General features: G+C 41.4%; 1 protein-coding gene across 1 annotated transcript in view; it reads left to right on the top strand.

The window, feature by feature from the left end:
• The window catches only part of polr1a (RNA polymerase I subunit A), a 46,426-nt gene extending 19,847 nt beyond the window's left edge, over positions 1 to 26,579 (top strand). Inside the window, exons 17-34 of the mRNA XM_064344141.1 lie at positions 1,678 to 1,760; positions 2,108 to 2,266; positions 4,370 to 4,468; positions 4,574 to 4,726; positions 4,820 to 4,902; positions 4,989 to 5,154; positions 5,562 to 5,783; positions 6,161 to 6,363; positions 7,244 to 7,411; positions 10,419 to 10,554; positions 11,711 to 11,868; positions 13,140 to 13,269; positions 13,559 to 13,675; positions 14,361 to 14,618; positions 15,474 to 15,674; positions 15,754 to 15,871; positions 16,458 to 16,622; positions 24,973 to 26,579. Of these exons, the coding sequence (XP_064200211.1) occupies positions 1,678 to 1,760; positions 2,108 to 2,266; positions 4,370 to 4,468; positions 4,574 to 4,726; positions 4,820 to 4,902; positions 4,989 to 5,154; positions 5,562 to 5,783; positions 6,161 to 6,363; positions 7,244 to 7,411; positions 10,419 to 10,554; positions 11,711 to 11,868; positions 13,140 to 13,269; positions 13,559 to 13,675; positions 14,361 to 14,618; positions 15,474 to 15,674; positions 15,754 to 15,871; positions 16,458 to 16,622; positions 24,973 to 25,073 (2,720 nt within the window). The 3' untranslated portion in view covers positions 25,074 to 26,579. The remainder of the gene's footprint in view (positions 1 to 1,677; positions 1,761 to 2,107; positions 2,267 to 4,369; positions 4,469 to 4,573; positions 4,727 to 4,819; positions 4,903 to 4,988; positions 5,155 to 5,561; positions 5,784 to 6,160; positions 6,364 to 7,243; positions 7,412 to 10,418; positions 10,555 to 11,710; positions 11,869 to 13,139; positions 13,270 to 13,558; positions 13,676 to 14,360; positions 14,619 to 15,473; positions 15,675 to 15,753; positions 15,872 to 16,457; positions 16,623 to 24,972) is intronic.

Genomic DNA, 26,579 nt, shown 5'->3' with positions numbered 1-26,579 from the left:
AATGAAGTAAATTACACTAATGTTTCGCTCCAGAGATTCAGTTTCACTTAACCAGTTTCACTAACCTGATGACCACGGCCATGGTTTGCGTTTCCTTCTGTATGTTATTAATGTTTCTTTATGATTGGTTAGGTCCCCTGGTGACTTATTATCAGTTGCTTAGTGTGTAGTTTCTTGTGTTTGAAACAACAATGAACATAAAACTGAGGAGGAAATTATTTATTATTGGAGCTGTTTGGACGAATAATAAAAAATAGGTTTATTTCCTGAATCCTGTCATCCAGCCGTCAATGCCCTTGTTAAAAAGCCCTGCAGTCTGAATACTGGACACAAGTGGGTTTGCCTGATTGCTTTACCTGTTTTAATTTAATAATTATTATTGGAAATGACAATTTTCTATTGAAACACCAAATTCATTGATGGGTCAGTCTATAGTAACCTGGTGGAATCAACTAATTCGAAACAAACTCTGTATCTTGCCGTAAGGTTAAATAATTTCATTAAATAAGAAGCAGTCAATTTAGTGAATGCAGGCTCACTTCTTCTTAATGACAGCGGAAAAGGCATTAAACTGAACGTTAATATTAAATCACCGGAAACAAAAAAGAGATCGATAAGTATTATCCTCTTCCAGTTTCTACACCACAAAAATGAAAGGAAACAAGCTAAAAACACACAACCACGGAACCACCACCAAAATAAAGAGGAAAACCATTCTTCTTCAAGGCTCCAAAACCAACTGAAGCACAACACAACTTTTTGCTGTAGCCATCTTAAATACTTTATTCAGCATGGCTTGAGCATGCTTGTCCTGACTGGGTGATGCCTAGATGAGGTGTGGAAGCGTTTTATGTCAAGGAATAGTCTAAATCTAAAAGCTGGCAGTGTAGTTATTTAGGTGATGTTATCTTATTGAAAGCAGGGCAAAGCACTATGATGTCATTATCAAAAGGTTTGTGAATTCAGTCTTTCTAACAAGACAAAACTTGAATGTTAGGAGTTAATTCAGTTCAGCTATTGAAATCCTTTAAAATGCATGGAAATTTACCTCTGCTTCTAACAACAGATGTGATATTTGTATCTCATGTAATCAGTTGTAATCTCCACTTTCAGGTAAAGTATTTTCCTTGCAACAAAATTGAATCGCTCTGCTTTGGTTTCCACTTGAAACTAGAACTCCTTCTAAAAATGCAGATTTCAACTGTCAGGTCTCAACAACAATCATCAATATAGACAGAAAAAAATTTCAATCTGTGTTTTCAATTAAATTTCACAGATTGCTTTCAAACTTGAAATTAAGAGGAACAGGATCTTTGGCCCTGTTCAGACCTGGCATTAAAATGCGTCTTGGGTGATCCGATCACAAGTGGACAGCTCTAACTACAGGTGTGAATGCACCCAAGACGCATTGAGGACGCATTGAGATCCGATCACTCAGACCACATTCGAAGGTGGTCTGGGTCGCATATGGCCACATTCTTTTAGCAGTGTGTTCGCAAATGCTTTCCGGGCCACATTGAAGGACCGCCTAGTCAACTGACGTCCTCTGCATAAGCGGAAGTACGTACTCATTCGCGTCACAATAAAGTGTGAAAATGCTATTCTTAACCATTTAGTCCGCCCCCCCCCCCCCTTCACAACCAGAAGTAAAACCTAAGGCTGGACTCTTATTCATAGGTGTGGAGGACATTTTGGTCAAACCCAGAGCAAACAAGAAAAGGAGTAAGATCATTGCAGAGTCAACCAAGTGTGGAGCACAGGTACAGAAATTGCCTCTCATACGTCTTGCATCTTACTAATGTGTAGTGATGTGATTGACCAGCACCTCAATTTTTTTTTTTATGTTCAGCCCCTAAGTGGAACCATAATCCCAAAAATACTGATTGACTTTTAGGGTGCATGATTTAGCTTAATTAATGGTGTTTACTACTCTTGTGGGAATGCCTTGTAATGTTCCTCCCCTTGTAAAACTGTAACTGAACACTGTTCAGTACTGTTCAGTTCACTGTTGACCCCATTTGGAAAAGAACAATAACTTGACCTATATCCAGACATTTCTTTTCCATTAATCTTTTACGTGGTTCTGATGGTTCCCCCCTCCCCACAGGCTCTGCGATCGGCCTTCAATATTCCCCCTACCGCCTCAGAGAGTGAGGCACGTGAGCGGTGGCAGGACGCCCACCTTAACCCCGACCAGCGCAATTTCAACACTGTGGACCTCAAATTCAAGGAAGTGGCCAGCCTTGTCAACAATGATATCAACAAGGTCAGCTTATGGGAACTTTGACCATTCAGTGACTGCTCAGAGATTAAGTATCACATGTAGGCATTGCAGTACTGTCCATTCTGTTACTGCTATTCAGTGATACCAATGGAAATACCTTAGAGCAATAGGACTTCCAGTGGAACATTGGAGTATTGGTTAATGTCTGTTGATAGAAACCAAAACAATCTTTGAATAAATTAGATATGCAGTTCCATAAGAAACAATTTGCTTACCAAAGGCTCACATGGCAAGCTTAACGGAATGACATCAGTATATTCTGTATATTACTAATAGCAGTTATTGTATTGAGTACTTCAGGAACAGCATTGAAAGTGGTAGTTACAGGTAGCTAGTTCTAGCAAAATGTTGATTATTGTTGGTGAATATGCATTCACTGTGATTTTGTACCTGGTGTCCCTGTTGTATTCTTTCCTGGTAATACCAGTTGCTAACTGGCAAACAAATACAACTGCGTAGTAAAAATTTGTGCTAGCAGTACACACACAAACACACAACCTTACACAATCTTACTTATATGGCATTACTTTTTCATAGTTGCAAGCCAGAACCAACATTGGTTTGATTCTGTTTCCGAGCAAGTTGCCAGAAAGTCTACATTAGACTTTCTGGCAAGCTTTCTTATTACACTACTCTTACGGCCACAAATCTGCTAAACTACTGGGGGCCATTGTGTCCAACTTAGCAGGAGTTTAAAACTCTTGGCCATTGAACTGCAAGATTGCTGGAACAGCCACTCATAATCAGAGAGATAGGGAGTAGCTGCTCCAGTTGCACTGCAGGTTTATAGTCCAACAACAGTGTCACTCGACTGAAATCGCAGAACGTTCTTGAACGTTCTATTGTCACTCGACATTGACTGTTGTCTGTCGTTAGCACACTTCTTGACACTCCAGCAACATTACAGCGACAGCTCACTGTTGGAGTACAATGGAGGAAGAAGCAGCCTTGATACATGTCATTATATCTGTTGCTGCTCAAAAGGAGATAGCAAACACAGAGGGAAAATTTCAGGGATGTGGTCTCAATACAAGGTGGCACTCGTTGGAAGAGTAGAATTCTCTAGAAATGCTTGAAGTTCAAGGATGTGGAGTTGGCTATTTTACTTGCTACACCAGATTGCCACAGAGCTTATTTGATTAGATATCACTAGTTGTTCTAAGTCTACAACACAAGCTAATGCATGCCAGTATCGTCCGCTGAAAGACTAACCATAACCCTATACAGTATGTAGGCTACAATATACTAGGCTACTGTTAATAATAAAGAAGAGAGAACTCATAAGTTGCTGTTAAAGCAAATAACATTATCATAACAACGAGGGCCATGGCAGGGTCACCGCTCAATGCATTTTATGTCCTTGCACATCCTCAGCGACCGTCACAGCTACCACAGTGTGATAGTCACCAGTAGTGTAAACCAAATGTTGCTGCGACCAGCAACATCCATCGCACATGCTTAAGATACTTAAGCGATTGATTTTGTTTGCACTTGGCGATTGATTTTATTAGAAATCAATAATAGAGTGAACTTTGAGTGAGTGAGCGAGAAATACTTCAACTGGCAAGACTGAATTCAGCTATGTTGATAGATGCACCTAATGTCTACCACAATATTTATGAATTTGCTGTTGCAGACAGATTTCAAATGTAAATTACAAACATTTGAGACTCTGATCGATTGGGACAGTATTGTCGCAACCTCGGGATGCTCAAAACTAGCCCTCAGCTCAGTAGTACTGCTGGTTTTCTCTTCTGCTTCATTATCCATACTCCAATTATGTCACTGATTGGCCAGAGATGACACTTACCTTATGTGTCAGGTTTAAATCTGTCCCTGATTAAGGGGGAGAAATTAAAACCAACAGTACTACTGGCCCCAGGGACCAGACTGGAGGATCACTGACCTACACTGTGCTATCTAATGGAAGTGTAGTGTTGAGAATGACCCTGCTGTCAAATAGAAGTGTGATTCTCAGAATGGCATTGCACTGTTTAATAGGGGAGTGTTTCTGATGATGACATTGCACTGTTTAGTAGAGGAACGGCATTGAGAATGGCTTACTCTGAACTTGGTTGTCCTCAGGTGTGTATGCCACAGGGACTGCACCGCCGCTTTCCAGAGAACAACCTCCAGCTGATGGTGCAGTCCGGCGCCAAGGGCTCCACCGTCAACACCATGCAGGTACAGTCCCCCTACACTCCTAAAGGCTGCCTGCATCTTACAGCTTTCACTAAAACAACTTGTGTGGCCATTTGACAGTCTGAACCATGAGGAAATGTTCCACAGATCTCCTGCCTGCTGGGTCAGATTGAATTGGAGGGCCGCCGCCCACCACTGATGCCCTCTGGGAAGTCCCTACCCTGTTTCCAGCCCTATGATGTGTCACCTCGGTCAGGGGGGTTTGTCTCTGGCCGGTTTTTGACAGGCATCAAACCTCCGGTGAGTCGCCCGTCATCTCCAGGATGTGACCGAGTATCTGTCCCGGAAACTGTTCCTGAGGGCTGTTACCTAATCCAAATTCTCTTTCCTTAGGAGTACTTTTTCCATTGCATGGCTGGTCGGGAGGGACTGGTGGATACTGCTGTGAAAACAAGTCGATCAGGGTATTTGCAAAGGTGAGGTCAGGGCGGTGTAGTGCCAGGGCTACGGTGCGGTGGTATTGTTATTTATCTTTATTAAAACACATTATCTGTTGGCTTAGGTGTATCGTTAAGCACCTGGAGGGCTTGGTGGTGCAGTATGACCTGACAGTGCGGGACAGCGACGGCAGTGTTGTGCAGTTCCTGTACGGGGAAGATGGCCTGGACATCCCCAAAACGCAATTCCTGCAGCCTCGCCAACTCCCGTTTATCCAGGAAAACTATGAGGTACGAGATGTCTCTTTCTCTTGTTGCTAATGGAAGGTTAGCACACTAATGGGGGAAAAGCATTTAATGCAGTGACCGGAATTCTCCTGGAGGGCCGTGAGTGCACTCCTTTAATTTTCATGGTTCCTTTGATGTAATTGGTTCAACAATTCTCAAGTCTGTGGCAGATGCTTAATCCTAAAATGTGTCTTTTTCTACTGTGATGCAAAAAGTGAGAACAAAGTGCTAGAATACACAATTAAGAGCAAAGAATAATCGTACACACAGTGCCAGTCCAGAAATTAGGATTTGAAAGTTGTCAAAAAATATAAATAAGTATGTTTTGTCTAGTTTTATGGAAACTGTTCAGCACAAAGTTACCCGCATTTGAAAAACTGATTCATGTGCCACTGTGCCCTGACCTGCAGGTCATCAGGAAGTCCAATTGCTTGGATGAAGTACTGGGGAGAATGGACTCTGAGGCAGCAGCCAGCCACTTCAGAGCCCTTCGTAAATGGAAGGCCAGGCGGGAGGCAGCCGCCTGCAGGGAGGGGCCATTCTTGCTGTTCTCCCAGAAGAAACTGTCCAAGCAGAAATGCCAGAGCGAGCAAGGGGAACTCTCTGCAGGGCGGGACAGTGCCACACTGCAGGTGGAGTGCTCCTCAAACCCTCTCAGTTTACATATGTTGCATGTAGTTATGCATCATCACAAATGTTTTGAAATGACAGTGTGGGGTACAGGGAAATAGAGGGAGAGAGATCAGTGAAAGTGAGCATTTGGACATAAAAAGTATATAGTAAATTCCTGTTGAATGGCCTTTTATTGGATAAATGGATATAGCCCTAACTTTTCCAGGGTTCATTTCAATATGTTCAACTGTAGGTGTTCTTTGGATCTTGTGACAAAAGCACGCCCATTTTCTGCTCTTGGTCCTTCAAACCAGCACATCCTATAAAAAACTTGTTCTTGTCTAAACTTTCAGATCCATGTTGTGAATCCCTCTGTTTTTTACTGTTGGTTCTATAGCTGGTGGAGCGCTGGCGTTCTCTGGATAATTCTAAACGCAGTAAATACACAAAGAAGACATTGCACTGCCCTGAGCCCTGTCTGGCCCATCTCCGCCCAGACATCTCCTTTGGGTCAGTCTCGGAGACATTTGATGCCATCGTGGAGTGCTACCTCTCCAAGGTGGTCTCTGAGGAATACTCCAAGGAACTGGAAACTGACAGGTGACTTCCTGTCACCGCACTCACACCGGCCATACGTTGCATTATCAACAGAACACCCCAGTAGAGTCTGCAAAATAAGATCACAGGCTCACAGTAACATTGAGGGAAAATTTGAACATTAAGCCTTAACTATTCAATATTTCACAATTTTCACATTGAAAGAAATATATTAGTAACATTGAATACCAGTAAGACTGCTTTAGCAGTCGTGCAGAAACCAAAAAAAGACACTTGATTTATTGAAATAAAATGCACATATGCCTTAAATGCATCTGTTATTTTCTGGATTTTGACTGACAAACTTCCTAGGGAAATTCGGAGTAAATAACTTGTGGAAAAACTTGAGCATTTGTCTTAACCACGCCACTTAAGCTGATCTGGGAATGAAAGCTAGTGCTGCTAATGCTATCACTAATACTGTTAACGCTAATGCTAATAATCTGCTGCAATTTGTCATTTAGAGAGCTCGGATTCATAGTGATTGATGTCACCTTATTTGATTTGCTGGTGACATGATTTGATTTGTTTTGTTATGCATACTGTTTATATCATACATTGTACATGCACACACATAGTATACTATGTACCATGCTGATATTACCTGAGGTTTATATATTTTACGTAATTATACTGTAAATTGATTGGTCTAGTGTTGCTATATTTCTTTGTGTAACTTTTAAACCTTTTAAAGACAAGCCCAATGAACAGATTAAATGTTGTATGTCAATATTTTGTATGGCAGTGGAGGTGTTAAGGTTAGTTATAATTCAAATCAGGTGCCTTTACACTTGTAGTGTTTCGTCTCCTAATGATGACCATAATAATGGTAATAGAAGAACAAAGAATTTCTCCCTGCTGACCTACCCTCTTCATGTCCTAGACTGAGGCAGCTGCTTCAGCTGAAGTGGCAGAGGGCACTGTGTGATCCAGGCGAGGCAGTGGGGCTTCTGGCTGCCCAGAGCATCGGGGAGCCCTCCACCCAGATGACCCTGAACACTTTCCACTTTGCTGGCAGGGGAGAGATGAATGTAACCCTGGGAATCCCAAGGTAAGTTGCCTCCCGAGAAGTGGGCAGCACCATCATTGTACAGGGGACCAGAGGAATTTTGAATGCAGTTTGCAATTGTAGTGTGGTGTGGTATGTTTATTTGGAATGTCGAGTATGTATTTAGGGTAGAGTGTGTGTAATTGTAGTACTGTGTGTGTTTGGAATACAGAATAATTGTTGTGCAAGTATCTGTTTGGAGTGTTCAGTGTGGAGTGTGTATTCAGAGTACAGTGTGTAATTGTTTGGTGTGTGTTGGAGCATTGAGTGTGTATTTAGTGTACAGTGTTTGTGTTTTTTGCCATTTTTTGTTTTTGCTGTTGTGTTAGGCCCCTGGGCATGTGCCCATTTGGCCTGTGTATTAATCTGGCTTTGGCATTGAGTGTGCATTTAGAGTACAGTGTGTGTAATCACGGCCGGCGGCAGCTATGGGCAGGGGTGGGCTCAGCCCACCCAAACGGGCGTCTTGCCCACCCAATCAAAAGTTAAGAGAAATTTTGTTCAGCCAATGGAAAAATGGCACAGAAAATACCAGTACTGTTCCTAACTTCTGATTGGGTGGGCAGCCACGGGTTGAAACAGCTAGTTTCTCTGATGCAGTGTACTGCCAGTTGATTTAATTAGCCGTATTAAAGAGCATATTGCAGGTTGGAGCCCCCCCAGTGAATCAATGTGCAGGAAAATTATGCAGAAACTAGATGTTCATAAAAATATACTTGTATATACACACTAGTGACTTCTGGAGTAGTTTTTTTTGTGAGAGAATTTTACTTTGGCATCTAAAAAACGCCAACCCGGAAGTGACGCAACAGAAGGGAGAGCGGTCATGTTGAACAATAAGAAGAATGGATCTCAATGCTAGTTTTGACACAAGAGGTTGTAAATGTTTATGCAAACGCATATGACGGACCACAGCCTTACCATTATGAGCCTGCTAGGCGTCCAAGAGACCAGGCACAGACCAGGGTTACAAGGAATATTGGTCAGAGGAGAGAAATTGAGTTGGTGTCAGGAGAACCAGTGGAGAACTGGGCAGGTGTCTTGGTGAGTGACCAGCGTTAGCTTATAGATATGTCCACATTATTTAATATCACTAACCTATTTAAAGACACTCAATTTCAAAAATAACGTATATAACCGAAATATTTTGAGCAGTAAGACTTACATAGCAATATAACATTTTATCTGTGTTCAGTAGATAGAGACAGAGACAGTAAATCAATGACACAGTCCTATCCACTTCTGTTTCGCTCCAGAAAACGATGTCAGCTAGGCTATCAGCAAACAAATGGCTTAGCTATGCCCAGACGTCCTCAATAATAATAGTATTTTCCAAGAAATTACGAAAAATCGTTGACAACGCTTTGTTAGGTGCAGCGTCTTTTAATGCTACCCCAGAGTGTGCGTAAGTGAATGCGATGATGAAAAAAGATTTGGTTACGCTGACCTATAAAACGCTATTCCAAAAGCAAAAATAGACATGTTATACATCGTTAGAAAGCTTATACTCTCACCTACTGAATAAATGAATTGTCAATCAAGCCAGACCGTACTAAAAAGGGCGACAATGCCGTAATCAACATGTGTGGTATTATGCACAGCTATTTTGGAAGGCGTCACAAATGTGCGTATATTTCACAAACGGATTGTCCAAGACAATATATGACCACTCAGTCTCAAAAGCGACATGTCTACACGTAAAACCAATGGTAAGGTTGTATGTTTATTCAATATTTAGTCCCAGATATTGACTGTAGAATGACATGGTATCATTTTAAGAAACTTTTTCTCGTTTATTTCATTATTCAGTGAGCAGCGTTTTCACCGCTGTATTGGCATACCTTAGGGCTATTGTCGGGTTTATCTTGTTGCTATGACGAAATACGATTTTTTAGTGGTAAAAGAATATTTTTATGAATGCCAAGATAGACAATATTGTCCATTATGTCATGTGTGGGGGGTGCAGTTGTAGATGAGACTGCAGGGAGGGGGTGGGTGTTAAATGAACGACCAGAGCGACAATGGTGGTGCTGCGAAACTCCGTATTCGGCATAGTTGTCCTCTATCGTCTACTAATGGAACTAAAACAACGCGTTTCTTTTTTAAACTCATACTTTGGTTGCAGTAGCACTGATTATCTGAGTTCAGTAAACTTGACAAGCCGGCATGCCGACCACTAGGGGCTTTGTACTAAGAGGTTAATACAGTCAATGGAAATAGCAAAACCTAACCCAACATTTTCAAAATTTAGAAATCTCATCTGGACAGGTATTTATGGTCCTACAAAGAAGAAATGTCCTGGAAAAGGAGGACTGGTCAGCCTTGTCAAAATGCAAAAATATTATTATCGATTGCCTTTTAAGTCTAATAGTGCTACATCATAAAATGAAAAAATCTTGTTTTACACGCTAACTGCAGGTGACTATAAACATAGCTAACAAGTAAATTGTAACTTACCTTCAGTTGACTAGCTTTTGTGAAACTTACTTGAGATCAAGACTTGGAATTCTTGGTAACCCGTTGTATAAGTGGAATAAACCCCTCCAGCTGTCCCGGTTATTGGAAAATGATGTACTTCAGTGGTAGTATGGGGTTACAGAAGAAATCATAGGACAGATGGACCGACGACAACGTCGCTTTTACATACGTCAGTGGACTAATTTGCCTAACTTTCGCGGGTCTTTAGACCGCGGTGGAAACGCAGACAACCCTGGGCTGAAGGAACCTTTTAGTTCCTTGAAAAGTAGTTCCTGGGGCTAAAAGTTCCGGGTACTTTGGGTGGAAACGCGGCTATTGTGTACTTTTGTTGGCTTATATGTTTTAGTTTTGCTTTTCTTTTTGCCATGTCTTTTTTTTTTTTCCATTGTGTTGGGCTCCTTTTTGTTGTGGGCCCCCGTGTATATGCCCATTTGGCCTGTGCACTAATCTTGCCTTGGCATTGAGTGTGTATTTAGAGTGCAGCATGTGTGACTTGGCTCTCCAGAGTAATGCTGCTGCTTTTGTATTACAGGCTGAGGGAGATCCTGATGATCGCTAGCTCCAGCATAAAGACCCCTATGATGCGTGTTCCCGTGCTGAACACTAGGAGAGCACTGAAGAAGGTTCAGACCCTCCGGAAGAAGTTAACACGCGTTTGTCTGGCAGAGGTGAGTGTGTCTGGTAGAACTGATTATGATCAGTAGATGCAGGCATGTTTGTTGTAAGGTGTGGTATCTAGAGAGAACATGTTCCATAAGTATTTTGTATTCACTGGGTGTCCTTAACTGGACTGTCATCAGTATATCATCAGTGGCCGTGTTGAAACTGCATATTGCATCATATGTACATATAAGTATTTGCTGCATACTTACAGTACTGCATATTTAGTATGCATGTATGTCGTATGCTGGAAATATATGCACAACTCACTGAGCACATTTTCCCAGAGCTATTTAAGTATCCCATTGTCATTGCTAAATTTAATAACATGCACCAAGTAGCATTTAAATTGCTCTAGTAATAATAAAAATACATCTTTCCTCTATGTGCTGTTTTCAGTAGTCCCTGCAATACGTCGCATGACAGAATTCATTCATTTTAATGGGAGTTATTTTTATCCAAAATGCTTGTTTGTAATCTCGCTAACACTATTGTTAGCCACAGCTGTTGGCTTGCTGACTAGCCAGCTGACATTACAATAACAAGGCCCAATAACAAGACATTACAATAACACTAGCTGTAAGTAGCTAATGATTTTTGGACATCTTTGATTGTGTGCTTGATTGCTAGCTCACTAACACCAGCTCTGCTGTTGCTGGCTACAGCTATCTGCTGTCCGGATGGCTAACCTGGCTAAAGTATAAGCTAACTTTGGCTAACTAGCTAGAAGTAGCTAATGACCATTTATTAAACTGTGACTAACTTTTCACCAAGTTACTAATAAATTATTTGTTTATATGCAGTTAAGGTGAGGATTTAAACAAACCAGTTTAGTATGCTGGATGCATACTAATTTGTATTAATTGTGTCGAATTGTGTCAAGTATGCTAATATGTATTTCACGTATAACTGGGTTGAAAATATGACGGTAAACCCCTTAGTTTGATTTTAAAAAGGCAGAAGCTTGTCCATTATAACTTATGGGGAAAGTTGCGGTATACTGGACGCCATATTGGTTTCTGCAACTTCTTACTCCTCCTGCCTCTCCAGTTCTTGTATACATTCTTTGGATCATTCATATTAGCCCTCTGTTTTGTTTGCCATAAAAGCTTCCACTGGGGTTCTGCACTCTGTAATGTGGGTTCCACTCTGCTGTGCTGCCAGGTGTTGCAGAGACTAGATGTGCAGGAGATACTTCGGGTTGACGGAAAGCAGCAGAAAAGCCGGGTCTTCAAGCTCACATTCCACTTCCTGCCTCCAGAGCGCTACAAAGATGATAACCTGCTGTCCCCCCAGCAGATTCTGCACTACATGGAAACCAGGTGATCTTCTCCTGTTGTGGGTAGCCTTTCAAAGCAGGGCTTTAAGACACTTTGTAGGGCATTTTAAGGTATGCCAGGCTTAAACCCCTAAACAAACCATGCCACTTTGTTTGGGGGTGTAGCTTTGTTTTGAATGGAACTTGTGACCACCAGTGACTACAGATGCCGCTAAATCCACCAAAACTGAAAAATGACCGATAGACACTTTCAATTAACGATGATTTTTTCATTTGGAAAATTAAAATTATTGATTGGGAAAAGCAATTTTCCTGGAGAGAGCTCCTGAATGTTATGTCCTTTTGAGGCATTTGGACATTGTAGCATCTGCTGTGCAGTCCCTCAACACAGTTGTTCCAATGTTGCAGAAATCATCAATAAGTCATTTATTTGTGTTATGTTTCTGCTGGTTTGTGCATTTTGATACTTTTGTTCTTGACAGTAACAGACAGGGCGCCAACGCTAATGGTAGCGTGTCAGCCATATTGGTGTAGTTGTAGAGGCACATCTTCATGTGCCCTCAGTGCGCGAAACATTTTTATTTAAAAAATTCAGCAGCAATATCTCTCCAAATATTTGGATATGATATGGAGCTAGTTATGATATTGGCAAAAAGAGCAATTAATTGCTAGCCTAATGATTCACGGCATTAATGCTTGATCTGTTCTGTTATGAAAAGAACTAAGTTTGCTACACCACTCACCTTTCAATATGGTTGTTTGAACCTGTAAAATAAAAATAAAAAACTCAATGCACAAAAAAATGCATGTACATGCAAAAGTTATACATATTTAAATAATACTATTTTTACATTCCCATTTATTTTCAAATGTATTTATTTCTATAGTTTTCATCAAATGTCAATGAAATGTTATTGGGTGGAAACAGCTCCTCAGTCTCGTTTCATTAAAAGAAGTAATATGCTGAGAGAACAGCAAAAATGTCTTGTAAAGCTGATGGCTGTAACAGTCATTTTACAAAATTCTCCTCAAAACTATAATCATTTAAAAACATATGCAATAAATATTAAACAGAATACTACCCAGTCAGTCCTGAAAATGATCCACCATTCCATTGCCCACTGTGGTCACTTAAATGGGGTTCTCCCTACAAAACAGGGCAAAACTCACATGTTCGTTGATGTGAGATCTGTATGGTATGGAAAGCCAGTGGATGGAAAGATTCTCAATCTCATGAGAGGAGCCAGGCACTGTGCTTAGCTGCTTATGTTGATGATGATGAGTTTGAGCTAATTCCGTGTTCTGTCTCTACAGGTTCTTCCGCATCCTGTTGGAGGCCATAAAGAAGCGGAGTGCCAAGCTGGCATCCATAAACAGGGTAGACATGCGGAAGGCCAGTCAGAAGGACACTGACCGGGACACTGGTGATTCCCAGGGCAGCCTGGTAAGCTGAGTGGGCATAATGTACTGGGCTATACAAGGAACCTACACAGTATATCAAGGGAAAACCCATCTAGTTGATTCAGTGCAAATGGGCAGCAAGCGATATAAATGCATTGTTGGGATGGGAGATTGAGTTCCCCCATCATCACAAGATGCATTTACCACCTCTATTACCACCGCTGTCTTACCCTTTTAAAAGCCTCAGGAAACCTTCCCCATTAACTTCTTATGCAAAAGCCTACAGTACTGTGATTCTCATGTCTGTATGGTGTTTATTGCCTGTTTTGTAGGGTAATGGCGATGGGGAAGAGGAGGCGGGGGAGGGAGGTGAGATTGTGGACGGCGAAGCTGATGAAGGAGATGCTGATGCCACCGACACCAAACGGAGAGAGAAGCAGGAGGAGGAGGTATAAATGGGAAGCATGAGACATTTTGACACCACCTTTGTGGTGCACACTGTGAAATGATGTTGAGCGAGTCTGCATCAGAATGATGTGTCAGCCTTCACAACACTATTAGGTTTAGTAACAATGTAGAGTTTAGTAACACACAATTGGACAATTGTATGCTCATGAAGTGATAATATGCACAATCAGCAACAGTGTCCATGTTTGGCTAGTATGCCAAGCAGGTGTGTCAATATTGTGAGCATGTAGAAACATTCCCCTCAAAATGTATCTTGACGGACTTCACAAAAACATACATGCAAATACACTATACATTCATATTCAGACATATACTGAATATGCATTATATTACATTGCAAACATTTAGCAGACTCTCTTATCCAGGAGGACTGATTCATGAGCAATGGCACCAGGCCTGGCTATCAACATTCAGATACTAGTGAACGTATATGCAACATCACTAAACCACTAATGAAAATTAACTATGCTTACCAAGAACCAAAATACAGCTGAACCTGAACGCACACACATTACATCCATAACAAGCCCTAAAAAACAAAATGGCAAGCTGTATCAGCTAAGCAGTGAAGTGAGATGAGGAGTACTTATGTACCCAAGTACATATTCACTCGTGAACACATGCATGACACGCACACATGAGCATCCCCTGCGTGTCATGTTGCAGGTGGATTACGAGAGCGAAGAGGGGGAGGACGAGGACGAGAGAGATGACCTGGCGGAAGAGACAGAGGAAACGCCCCCTAAGGACATGGAGGAGGATAAAGAGCCAGAGGAGGACTACACCGCGCCCCCTGGATTCGCTGATGGTGGCAAGCCAGATGAGACACATTCCCAGGATTTGTTGAGGGTCAATGCTGTCCTTGACATAAGCTCAGCCATCGAGACCTACACATACGACTGCAAAAATGGCCTGTGGTGTGAGGTGTGTGTTAGTGAGTGAGTGTGCTCAGGTGTGCTTTGTAATTATCGCTTTGTGTGTGCTTCGTATTACCTTTTCAGTTACTTGGTGTTTTAAAAATATTTTAAGAATAATTTTTTAAAAATTTCCTCTATCTTCTCTTCTATTTGCCTAATTGCATAAATACTCATGCCATAATCTCTGCTGCCAATAGGGGAGAGTGCACACAGGCACAAACTCTGCTGAAAGTGATGTTGTATGGTGGTATATTAATGCCAGAAATCGTGAGAGAAAACAAGATCTGTGTACAGGAAAATCGTGGAGAATTTGTTGTTCAGCGGTTTTACAGCACTCGCCTGTGGCTGTTCCTGACGGCTTGAGGTTTTCTGCTTTGTTCGGAAACAATCTGTGAAACTGTCAGCTGTGTAATTTTACAAGTATTGTCATATGTGAGTGTGACAATACTCTGGAATATACCCCCTGCAACAGTTTCTATTGATGTATCTGTGATCTCTATCATGTGTAAGTTCACTAGTTTACCTTGGAATGTTTTTGACCTGACCACACCGGTTTCAGTAATGCAGTTAAGCAAAACCTGAATTCTTCTACATTGCACAACATGGCAAGCCCGGCAGGTGCTTGTGGATTCCATTCTTCACTTTGGAATGTAGCACCTTCATAATAACAGTTTTGAAGTTCAGTACTCATGGTTCCCTATTGGTGGATCATACTTCTTTAAGCACTGTTCTATGTGTTACTTTGTCTGGCTGTGAGTAGTGTTGTGGAGTGGCTGGAGCAAACGGTGCCGTTTCTGGCACATGCACAATGGTCACCACGCAGTCATCTTCTTGAAGCTCTGACTCCGCACTGTTTCTCCAGGTAACGCTGATTCTGCCTGTCAGCAAGGTGCACTTTGACCTGACGTCTCTAGTAGGCACACAGGCGCAGAGTGCGGTCGTGCACGAGACCAAGGGCATAACTCGCTGCCTGCTGAGTGAGGTGACCACACCACAAGGCACGAAAGAACTGATGCTGAACACTGAGGGCATCAACCTGCAGGAGCTTTTCAGATACAGTGAGGTGAGGTGACCCTACCCCGCCCCGTCCTACCCCCAACAGCCAGCCTCCAGACACATCTCACCCTTTTTCTTGCCCACAGATTTTGGACTTGAACCGGTTGTACTCCAATGAGATCCACGCCATGGCCAACACATATGGCATAGAGGTGGCACTGAGAGTCATCGAGAAGGAGATCAAAGATGTCTTTGCGGTCTATGGTGAGGATGTCTCGCCTCCCTTTTGTTTTTAGTGATTCATTAATTTGAGGCGATCACCGTGTTTTGCACAGTCTTTGATTGGTTCATAAGTAAAAGATGGTACATGATGGCTGCACACATTATTGGGTTCTTTAAGATTACCCTCATTAACTTGCAATGACCATTCATAAAACTGAATGGTAAAAAATATATTGATAATGATTTAATCACTGTTTTATTAATCAGTTTTCACATGCATGCCACCTGGCCTCAGTGTATGTACTGTAAGATATGTCACAACATGATATACAATAATCTAATGTACAGAAAAGGGAGGAGGTCTATATCTTTACAGTACAGGAGAAGAGCTCTATTGTATTAGTTACAAAGAGAGGAGCTGAGTTTCATCAGTATTGGAAGACAAGCTCTTCTTTTGTTATCATACAGGAGAGAGAGAAAGTTGTGTTTTTCTGAAAATACAGGGAGTTGATCCCTGATAGTTTCTCCTCCCGCCTCACACACACAAAGGCAGTCTGTTAAAATGCCTCAGTAGGGAACATGGATGTGGCTCAGTTTCTGATTGTATCCCTCCCCCTACCATACACAGGTATTGAGGTAGACCCTCGGCACCTGTCCCTGGTGGCAGATTACATGACATTTGAGGGCATGTACAAGCCCCTCAACCGCTTTGCTATCCAGTCCAACTCCTCCCCTTTGCAGCAGATGACATTTGAAACCAGCTACAAGTTTCTGAAGCAGGCCACCATGCTGGGTGAGTGCACATATTTAAGTTACTGCTAATTGGTGTTCTTTCTGCAGGTTTAAGTGGAATTTTTTTTCTTTGTTTTTAACACATGCTCATATAGAACAAATAAGTCTCCTCCTCCATTGTCAACCCCAACCGCTCACATCCGTTTAATGACATTTCCTAGCTCAAAATAGGGTTTAGGAGGTGACTGTCAGCAATTGTGGTCAGTCCAGCTTTACTGCTTTACTTGACACATCCTATTCCTATATTTACCTCCATTTACCTCCATGTAGCCTATACTGAAGGAATTACACATAGTAAGCGGGTCATTCTGTAGGAATAGTAGTATGTGGAATTGCTGTATGTCTGGAAATGCATTTAATTTTTGTCACTCAAAACATGTACAATATTATTTAACCTTCTGAATTATTTAAGCTTAATGAATCCACACAAATACTAGCTTACTTTATTTAAATTACTCATGTACATTCACTCAAAGAATGCTTGCACCATCCTTTTGGTGTTACTTGTTCCTTAAACAACATTAAAGGCTTTTCAGAATTTTATTTCTCAGTTCTATCTGCACAGATAGTCAAAACAGTGTAGGTTAATGATAAGTAGAATTCACTTCATTGCAGAACGGATTATCTAATCATTCAGGTATTTGCACAGAATTGCCATTGGTGCATATTTCAGATATTTTCATGGAGTAATGTCCAACTGCATAGCATTATGATCTATAAATATACATTAAAAGTCGGCAGATCCGGCTTAATCAAACTGGCAGTTGCCCTATAAAGCCACAAACTGCCAAAATGTATGACGGTAGCAAGTTTCTGTTGAAAATCACATCGATAGCAGACACCTGAGTGGCACATGCGGTTGTCAGCACAGTTTTATTCTTTTATGCAATTAAGCGGATTCTACTGTAGTTATTTTAGGGTCTATAGTTGCATGTAGACTTTTGAAACGTTCAAAAAAACTAATAAATAACTTGGAATTCAGTAGCCTATCATTCACAACCAAATTGTACCATTTCTACTTTTTTCTACTTTTACTGGTGTTTTTTGTGCAATTTCTGCTTTAGGCAGCTTGAAAAAACACTTATATGGACTAAGACATTTCAATGCAGGAAAAACCCTGTTGTCATTATCGAGAAAAAGCAATTCCAGAGTTGACTAGTTTTTGAACAAGCCCTGACCGGTCAGAGCTTGGTGGAGACGGCACAAAATTTGATTGAGGCAGCCACCTCAGTGTTTTCCTCTATGCAGGAAAAACCCTGCTCTGGGATATTGAGTCAGAGATCACTCCCCACATCTAGTCCATGGACTTAAGTAGGTATTACTGTTTTTGCTTTATCCGTAGCAGATATGCGTATATGCATATTCCAATTTTGCCACTTTTTGCATAGTGACTACATTTTTCAATATCCCAGTGTAAGCCCAACATACCAAATTGTGTGCAATGTTAACCTTTTCGTGCTATACAGGCACCACTTTTGTTGCCCTCTGTTTACAATTCACTGTCACAGAACTCACATTCTCATCTTTACTAAGCTTATGTGGTATAAGCCATTGAAATGTAGCTTTTGCTCCCACCTTACCTCCTTCTGCCATTGTCTCTTTATACACAATGGCACATTCGCTGGGAAAATTCTGTCCAGCCCATTGCTGCAATGTCCATGTGAAGCCCTTTCTTTGGGAAGTGTTTGCACATGTGCAGGATGGTTCCCATTGCTACTGGCATATGGCCTTCTCATTACCGACGTTGTCCTGCAATACTAATCCCGTCCGGACAGCGCACCTGTTGGTTCTTGACCATGTTGGATTGGAAATCGCATTGTTGACCATCAGAAAACCTTTTGAGCTAAGGCTGAAGACTTAAAATCAAACATATTTAATATTATCTTGTCGGAACAATCTAAACAAGAAAAAGACTGTCACAAACTCAGTTGGAGCTTAATAAAATCTCACACAAATTGTGAGTTGTGACAGGGGCGTGCACTGACTGAGGTAAGACTGGAAATATTTTTCTAAGATTGTGAAATCGTTTAAAATATTGTCCAATATAAGAATAGCTTCAGGGGTTTGAGTTTACCTTTTTCAAACCATGAGTGGCCTTCCTTGAAGGCATTGTCCTCATATTAAACATCTCTGGCAGTATTTTGCACTGTTTTGGGTATTCCAGGCCACTGCCAATCGCTCTGAATGTTGTCTAAGGCTTTTCCCCTTCACATGTGTGCTGACCGAGGTCAGGCTTCCATGAGGCAGCCTTAAATTTAAAGCTTCATTTATACAGGGACATTGTGACACTGGGTCTCTTTTTCAACGGAGCCCTGATGAGAAAAGAAAAAAACATTTAACAGGCAAAAGCTAAAAGTTCCAAGAGATAAAATGAATACATGAAAATTAATTAAAATAAAAAGTAAAATAAACAAATAAATAATACAATAGAATAAAATCAAATTAATAAAATGAATAAAATAAATAAAAACACTTAAACAGTTTGATTCAGTCAGAACATTTACATTCAAAGGTAGCCAGTTTCTTAATCAGGGTCCTGAATTGGCCCATGGTAATAAAAGACTTCAGCTTTAATGTACACTGCAACTCATTCCAGGCATGTAGAGCACCATATCTAAATGCAGTTTTACCCAGTTCAGTGTAGGCCTGCAGCACCTGGAGAATCAACCAGTCCTGAGAACAAGTCTAATAGGCTCTAACTCTCCATTCAGTAAGAGATAAAATATAAGGAAGTTGCTTTTGGAGAAGTACTTTATAGAAAAACAGGAACCAATGTTGGTCTCTTCTATGAGATGGGGAGGGCCAGTCCACCTTCTGATAGAGCACACAATGGTGAGTACGGTACCTATCTCCAGTGATGTAACGTAGGTGGAAGCAGCTGTGTGTTTATATATTATATCACCATAATAAAGTACTGGAAGGAATGTTGCCTCAACAGTCCTCCTTCGACAGCCAAATGAGAAACATTTCCTTTCTGCAAAGGAAACCAAGTCTAGTTTTTTAATTGATTTATCAATATGAGTCTTAAAAGTCAGGTTTCCATCAATCCAGATACCCAGATATTTATAGTGTGAGACAATATGGGCACCATTGAGTGTACACATCTGTAGCTGAGTAAAATCTGTCCTTTTAGATCTGGTAAATAACATGTATTTAGTTTTGTCTGAATTTAAAACTAGTTTGAGATCTAAAGGGGCCTTCTGCAAGGCAGAAGTCTGAATTTGTCTGAATTTAAAACTAGTTTGAGATCTAAAGGGGCCTTCTGCAAGGCAGATTTAAAACAGCTTGGGATATAGTAGAAGCAGAACTGTAAAAACTGTAAACAACATAATTTATATAGATTGTAAATAATACAGGACCTAAAATAGAACCTTGAGGGGTTATAGTTATATTGAGAAACATGGATCGAACATGATCAGCAACTATACATTGAGACCTGTCAGATAGGTAGTTTTCAAACCAATTACAGGCAGTTGGATCCAATCCAATAGAGGATAGCCTACGCAATAATGTGGATTGATCGACAGTATCGAATGCTTTAGACAGATCCACAAAAAGAGCAATACAATGTTGTCCATTATCTAGAGAGTTGTAGTAGAAATTGTACTATGATTAATTCTGAATCCTGATTGGCGATCGCTCAGAATGGAGTTCTCATTGGTGAGGGAGTTTGGCCAAAGGAGGAAGAAGCAGGGGAGAAGGATTCTTTGTGAGGTGATAGTGGAGGAGGGGAAATGGGAACAGAGTAGAGAGAATCTGTTTGTTGTATGAACAGGTATGGACTGACATTGTAGGGTCTGAGTGGAGCAGCTGTGTTTGTGATGAACAGGAATAAAGTCAGAGGATAATTGTGGATGCTGGGGAGAAGTGAGTGAGACACCATGAATCAGGGTATCACGATATCTGGCATTTTGAGGTTTGGAGTGTGGGCGTTGAGGGTCAAGCCTTAGAGGTTGTTCATTATGTAGATTATGTTGCAGAAAATGTGGCTTCAGGTAAGAGTGCCGGGAGTTTTTGGGGCCTACTAGAGTGAGGTTTGTTCTGCTGTCTGGGAGGAGGACTTTTTATTAGTAGAGGTTGCTGGATGAAAAGGCTGGGGTAGTGCTGCTCTGTGTAAAGGTGTGAAGGGATGATGGGTTCCATCTATGGTGCTGTGCTGCTTTGTTGTGGCAGTAGGGAATTCTGGAACGGTGAGTTCTAGGGGTGGTATGGCACTAATGTTTCAGGGTATCAAGTCAGGGTATCCCCTATAAGCCTCTCAGCCTCTCGAATACAGTGATGGGTTTTAATGAATCCCTCCCAGAGAAACTGGCTGTGCTCCAGGCACCTCCTACAGAACCCCTCTCTTGTGTAGCCCCCTCTTTGACCAGAGTCCTTGCTCTTGATTGCTCTTTATAATATGCAGTTCCCAAATGATGTGTGTGTCTGCTACTGATTTGTTATCTACAGAGAACTCTGGGAGAGCACTGACTCCCTTGGCCTCTTTTTTTGTGGACCTCTTGGCAGTGTCAGCTCCTCCCCCAACAAATTTTCTGTAGGATTTGTGTATGTACACTTTAATTACAACTCATTCTGATGGAAGATCTACGGCAGGGCTATTCAATTACAAATTCAATTGGGCCAGATTTTAAAACCAGGAAATGTAGATGGGCCAGACATTTTCAGCAGCCTATTTAAAACCTTTTTTTTCTTTTTTTAGCTTTTGGTAATGACAAATTTTAAACAAACGCAAATTAATGTAGTAAAAAAAAATAACAATGTTTATTGTTTCGTTTTTGAAATAAAAAAAAATATATTTTTTGTCACATATCTGACCCAGGCACATCACAAAGTGCATAAACAGAATAAAAAAGAGCTATAAATGCACAGAACCATAACACGTGGCAATAACAGTGACCAATAACAAACACACACACGCGCATAACACAACGCCTCCTACTGCACACTGAAGGAACATAAATGTGTTTGTTTTAAATCACCAGGACATGTATTTAGGCATACCCTTGCATACCCATCACACTGTCCATTGTCCTTTCAAGCTCTCCGCTCAGTTTTGCGCATAACACCTTCTGATGCACAGTGCAGTGTAAGGACATCATCTGAGGTGCAACAGCGGACTGAGTTGCTGCCAAACCACTCACTCTCCCTGCTATAGATGGAGCCCCATCCATTACAAGCATGCACACACGCTCCATATCCAGACCATTGTCATTGAAAAATTACGAAATTTTTCCAAAGACGATCTCACTGGTTGTGTGTCCTTCTAACGGCAGTAAGCCGAGCAATTCCTCGGAAGCATTTGCCGTCAAAAAATCGAACATGTATGCACAATTGTGCGGTATCAGCTTTGTCTGTGGACTCATCGACTGCTATAGACATGACATCAGCTTTTTTTAGTTCTTCTAACAGTATTTCAAAAACATCTGTATCTAAAATTTCAACCCTGCGAATAGTTGAAGTGTCAGACGGGTATATTTTTAATAGCGGATGTCACACTAGTTTTAATTTTGTCGCCATTTATCACCTCATCCCCGACGGCCAGCATGCATTCTTTCACAGTTTCGGAGTCTGCGAATGGCCTTTTCTTCTTTGTCAAGATCCAGGATACACGAAAGGAAGCTGCTGTACCTCTCCCTTGGTCTGTTTAAGCAACTGGCTCGGTGCAAACAAATAGAAGTACAGCCTAACTGCAATATCCTAGTTTGAGTCCTAGTTCTGTATTATACTCCCTTTCCACTGTTTCATGCTCACTTTATTTATTGTGTGTTTTATTTTGTATCATGCTGTTTTCATTCCACATAATAGAAGGGGATGTTTTTGTGAGCCTTTATTTCCCCTATGTGAGGTTGGACACAATTACGTTGTGTGAACGGCTTTAGAAGTGCGAGGGATCCAGGGAATGATCTTTGAGTAATGGAAAATTTAGCTGACCAATGTACCTGTTGTACAATGTGTCTGTTGTTGCGATGCATTGAGGTCCATCGTTTTGTGTTAATGCTTAAAAAACGGGATGTTTTAGTGAACCTTTATAAGCGTAAAGACACACTACATTGTGTGAGTGCTCATATTACTAAGTAATGTTAAATTTAGCAGGTCAATATGCCCATCTGTTGTTGCCTGTAGGGCTTGAGTTTGCCATGTTATGATTTGAGCATATTTTGTTATGCTAATTGCAGTACCTTTGAGGGTTTCTGGACAATATTTGTCATTGTTTTGGGTTGTTTATTGATTTCCAATAATAAATAAACATACATTTGCATAAAGCAAGCATATTTGTCCACTCCCATGTTGATAAGAGTATTAAACACTTGAAAAATATCCCTTTAAGGTACATTTTGAACAGATAAATGTGTGATTAATTTGCAATTAATCATGATTAACTATGGACAATCATGCGATTAATCGCGATTAAATATTTTAATCGATTGACAGCCCTAAAAATAATATTACAATTAAAATTGCTATTAAAATAGCCTATTATTTCATGCTCGCTGGGCCACTTGGAGGTTGCTTCTGGGCCGGATGTGGCCTGCAGCCCACCAATTGAATAGGCCTGACCTACGGCTTGTGCCAACCCCAACACCTACTTGTGGCTTTTTATCACAAAGTCATGAACCACTTCCCAAGCTTGTCGTCTATCTGCAAATCTGTTAACTCACTTGTCATTTTGCATGCACTGGCTTTTGATAGAACTACTGGTTTGGCCACATATGCATTCAAATTAGCTTTCTATTTGCCTGACTTGACTGAAACGGCATGCATATGAGGCACACACTGCTTCCTGACACAGCTACTGCAACTGTCTGAAACCCATTACTGATGTCCAAAACAGAAGCAGAGCATGCTCAGGCCTGAAGCCTGCTAAAATTGTAGGCAGGCTTGCTACAGCTTGAGGAATTTTCTTTGCAACTTTTTTCAAAGCAACATAATCAATTGTCAATCCTTATTATACCTCAGGCTTGAGTACAGGCCAGACACAAATTATTGAGGAAAAGGTGTGTTTCACTGTTCTGTTTCTCCAGCTGCTGCTGTCTCTTTCACTGCTTTTAACCTGATAGGGTATTGTTTGTGTGGAGCATGCCAAGGCCCTGGCGCACTGACTAATCCTGTCAGCCCAGAGTCATGTTTATACTTCACACGTCCTCAGGTTGAATATTGAAAATCCCACGGTGTTGATCTGCTTTCCTGGCTTTCTCCAACAGCTTCAGTCTGTTCACACCCAAAATGCCCAACTGGATGTTTGTGTTTCCAACATAATCCGCTGTTTTTAACATCAATTATGGCACCTGGTTGGTTCAAAAGAACATGACGATCAAGATCTGCTTTTCCTGTATGTTGCAAATCAAAATGCTTGCCTGCACTTATACATAATCATTTTCTAGTTTGAGGAGTACTGCTGCTGTGATACTTAATCGACCTCTTATTCCCTGGTGCACAATGAGACATTGCTTTCCTGGCAGGCCATAACCCTCTTTCCCTGAGGTGATGCTAGCACCAATTATGCATGGCCCTGCAGGCTGCTGGCCACAGTTAGCCCTGGCACAGTCTGGGTTCTGTACCAGATCGTGGGGCCCATCCATGCATTGGGATAGTGCCCCAGAGAACTCCTCTGCATTGCAGTGCAGGCTGATGGGGCCATGAAAATGAGACTTCAGACGTCTGCTAAATGTGGTTTTCCACCAAATAAAAGCTTGATTATCATATACAAATGTATTTCATGGATAACTGAGTATTTATTTCCCTAAGCTTTAATCATAATGTTCATTTTCAATACTTTTTTCTGCACAGTAGAAATACGGTAGAGTTGTTCAGTACAGTAACTTCCTTGGCAGCGAGTTCTGTGCTTCTCTGCTTGCCATAGTTCTCACTGAGATCAATGTATGCTTCCACTTAAAGTAGTCTGTCAACTGAAATGCCAAATGCCTGGTAATGGAAATTACATAAATGAATATCCCTTAGGCTATGTAGTTATTATTCTGAGGGAGGTTATTTTATGGGCATTCCAATGCTCATTTGTATGGCCCCACTAAACTGCATTGCAAAGCTGAGCGGAGCGGTTCCTGGAGTGACCAAAGCTCCACAAAGAAAGATGTGTCGTTATTGGTGTAAATAGCTCTGAAAAATGGGTCCAATTCAGAAAAAAACCGATGTTGTTTGGTTTAACAGGATGAGTCTTTTAGCTGAATGCCACTGTCTACTAAATACTGTTGTATTCCGCCCTGTTACCTTTATGGAGTACCTGGGTCCTTGACTGAACAAATCTCTGTGGTCTTACTGAGCCCCACTACATCATTACCAAAAGCCACTATGTGTCCTTAAGAAACACTGTTTTTTCTCCCCTTTTCTTCCAGGGTCCCATGACAGCCTGCAATCTCCTTCAGCCCGTCTGGTGGTTGGGAAGGTGGTGAAGGGAGGAACGGGACTCTTTGACTTGAAACAGCCACTCCAGTAGTGTCTTTGTTGGTCACCTAGCAGCATCAATCGCACTGCAGTATGCGCCCAGAACCCCACCCAGGTGCTGGGAAGGAAAGAGCACCACCATTCAGAGTCCCTGTACATACCAAGCCATACTGTAGCCATCGCTAGGGACTCAGGCTTTTTCCAAGGTTTTTAAATGAGGCTATTTCATTGTGTTGTTGGTTTAACTTTTGTTCACTTCACCATTGATGTATTTATTTGAAGACATAGATGGGCTGCTTGTGTTTGTATTACATTTATGTTTCAGTAAATTATTTATGGGAATATAAGTGGTAGTCTATAAATTATGATATGATGTGTCACATGAGTCCATTAACCCAATGTTCCCTTCTGACTTTTGGCCAGCTTTTGTTCTTTTCACTTTAGTGCCTGTTAAGCCCCATTTGCCCAACACATTCACAAGCATTTCATGTCATTGTGTTCAGCAGGCATGGGGTTTCACATTGAATCATCATTTGAAACTTGAGTGAGTCTTGGCTTGAGGGAAGACCTCAAACTAAAAAATGAGTCACTCATACATAAATATTTTATCTTTTTAAGAAAGTTATCACTGTGTGATGAATGTGAAATTTGGCAGAAGGCCATCCTTCCTTTGGAGTTTCAGTGCATTTGTATGGTCACGGAGACAAACCTTGCAGGCAGAACACAACGCACAACAACTTTCACATTTAGCTAGCAGCCATACCACCATGCACTCTGCTCCTGCTGACTGGCTGAAGCTAAGCAGGTGTGGGCTTGGTTAGTACTCGGATGGGAGGCCACCAGGGAATACTGAGTTGCTGCTGGAAGTGGTGTTGGTGGGCCAGCAGGGGGCAATCTTCCCTCTGGTCAAATAAACTCCAGTGCCCCAGTGCAGTGACGGGGACACTGTGCTGTAGGAGATGCTGTCTTTCGGATGAGACGTTAAACCGAGGTCCTGACTCACTGTGGTCATTAAAGATCCCATGACACTATTTGCAAAGAGTAGGGGGTTCCCCGGTGTCCTGGCAAAAAATACCAGATCTGGCTCTCACAAAAAATTTGCCACCTAATCACCCCCTGATTTAATTGCCTAAAAAATGTTCTCTCCCTCCAGTGGAGCTGCTCAGTAGCCAACAATAGAGGATTATGGTTGTGCTGGGCAGCTCCCAGGTGTGAATGTGTATGAGTGTGAAGCAGGGCGTTCCTGCAAAAAGAGCATCCGTGCTCAGTGAACCTACCCTGGGTAAATAAAGGTTTAAAAAAAAAAAAAAACTTGGATGAAGTTCCGCAAACGCGAACACAATCTTTGATCTGTTTGGTCCCAGTGTAATAGCAGCACAATATTCTTTTGGGTGTTAAATCGTCAGCCTTTTGTGCACATTTTATTCTTAGAGTTCCATTTAGAATGTTTATTTCGCCCCACCCCCATTGTCCCCATTGTTTACAAGTCCCCCACCCCTATTGATTATTTCTTGTTTTGCTGAATTACAGAGTCGAATTAAAATATATTTAAAGGGGA

The sequence above is a fragment of the Anguilla rostrata genome, chromosome 7, assembly GCF_018555375.3.
Source record: "Anguilla rostrata isolate EN2019 chromosome 7, ASM1855537v3, whole genome shotgun sequence".
Classification (NCBI taxonomy): Eukaryota; Metazoa; Chordata; class Actinopteri; order Anguilliformes; family Anguillidae; genus Anguilla; species Anguilla rostrata.
The sequence above is the reverse complement of the archived record's forward strand: the minus strand, read 5'-3'. Positions and strand labels throughout refer to the sequence as shown.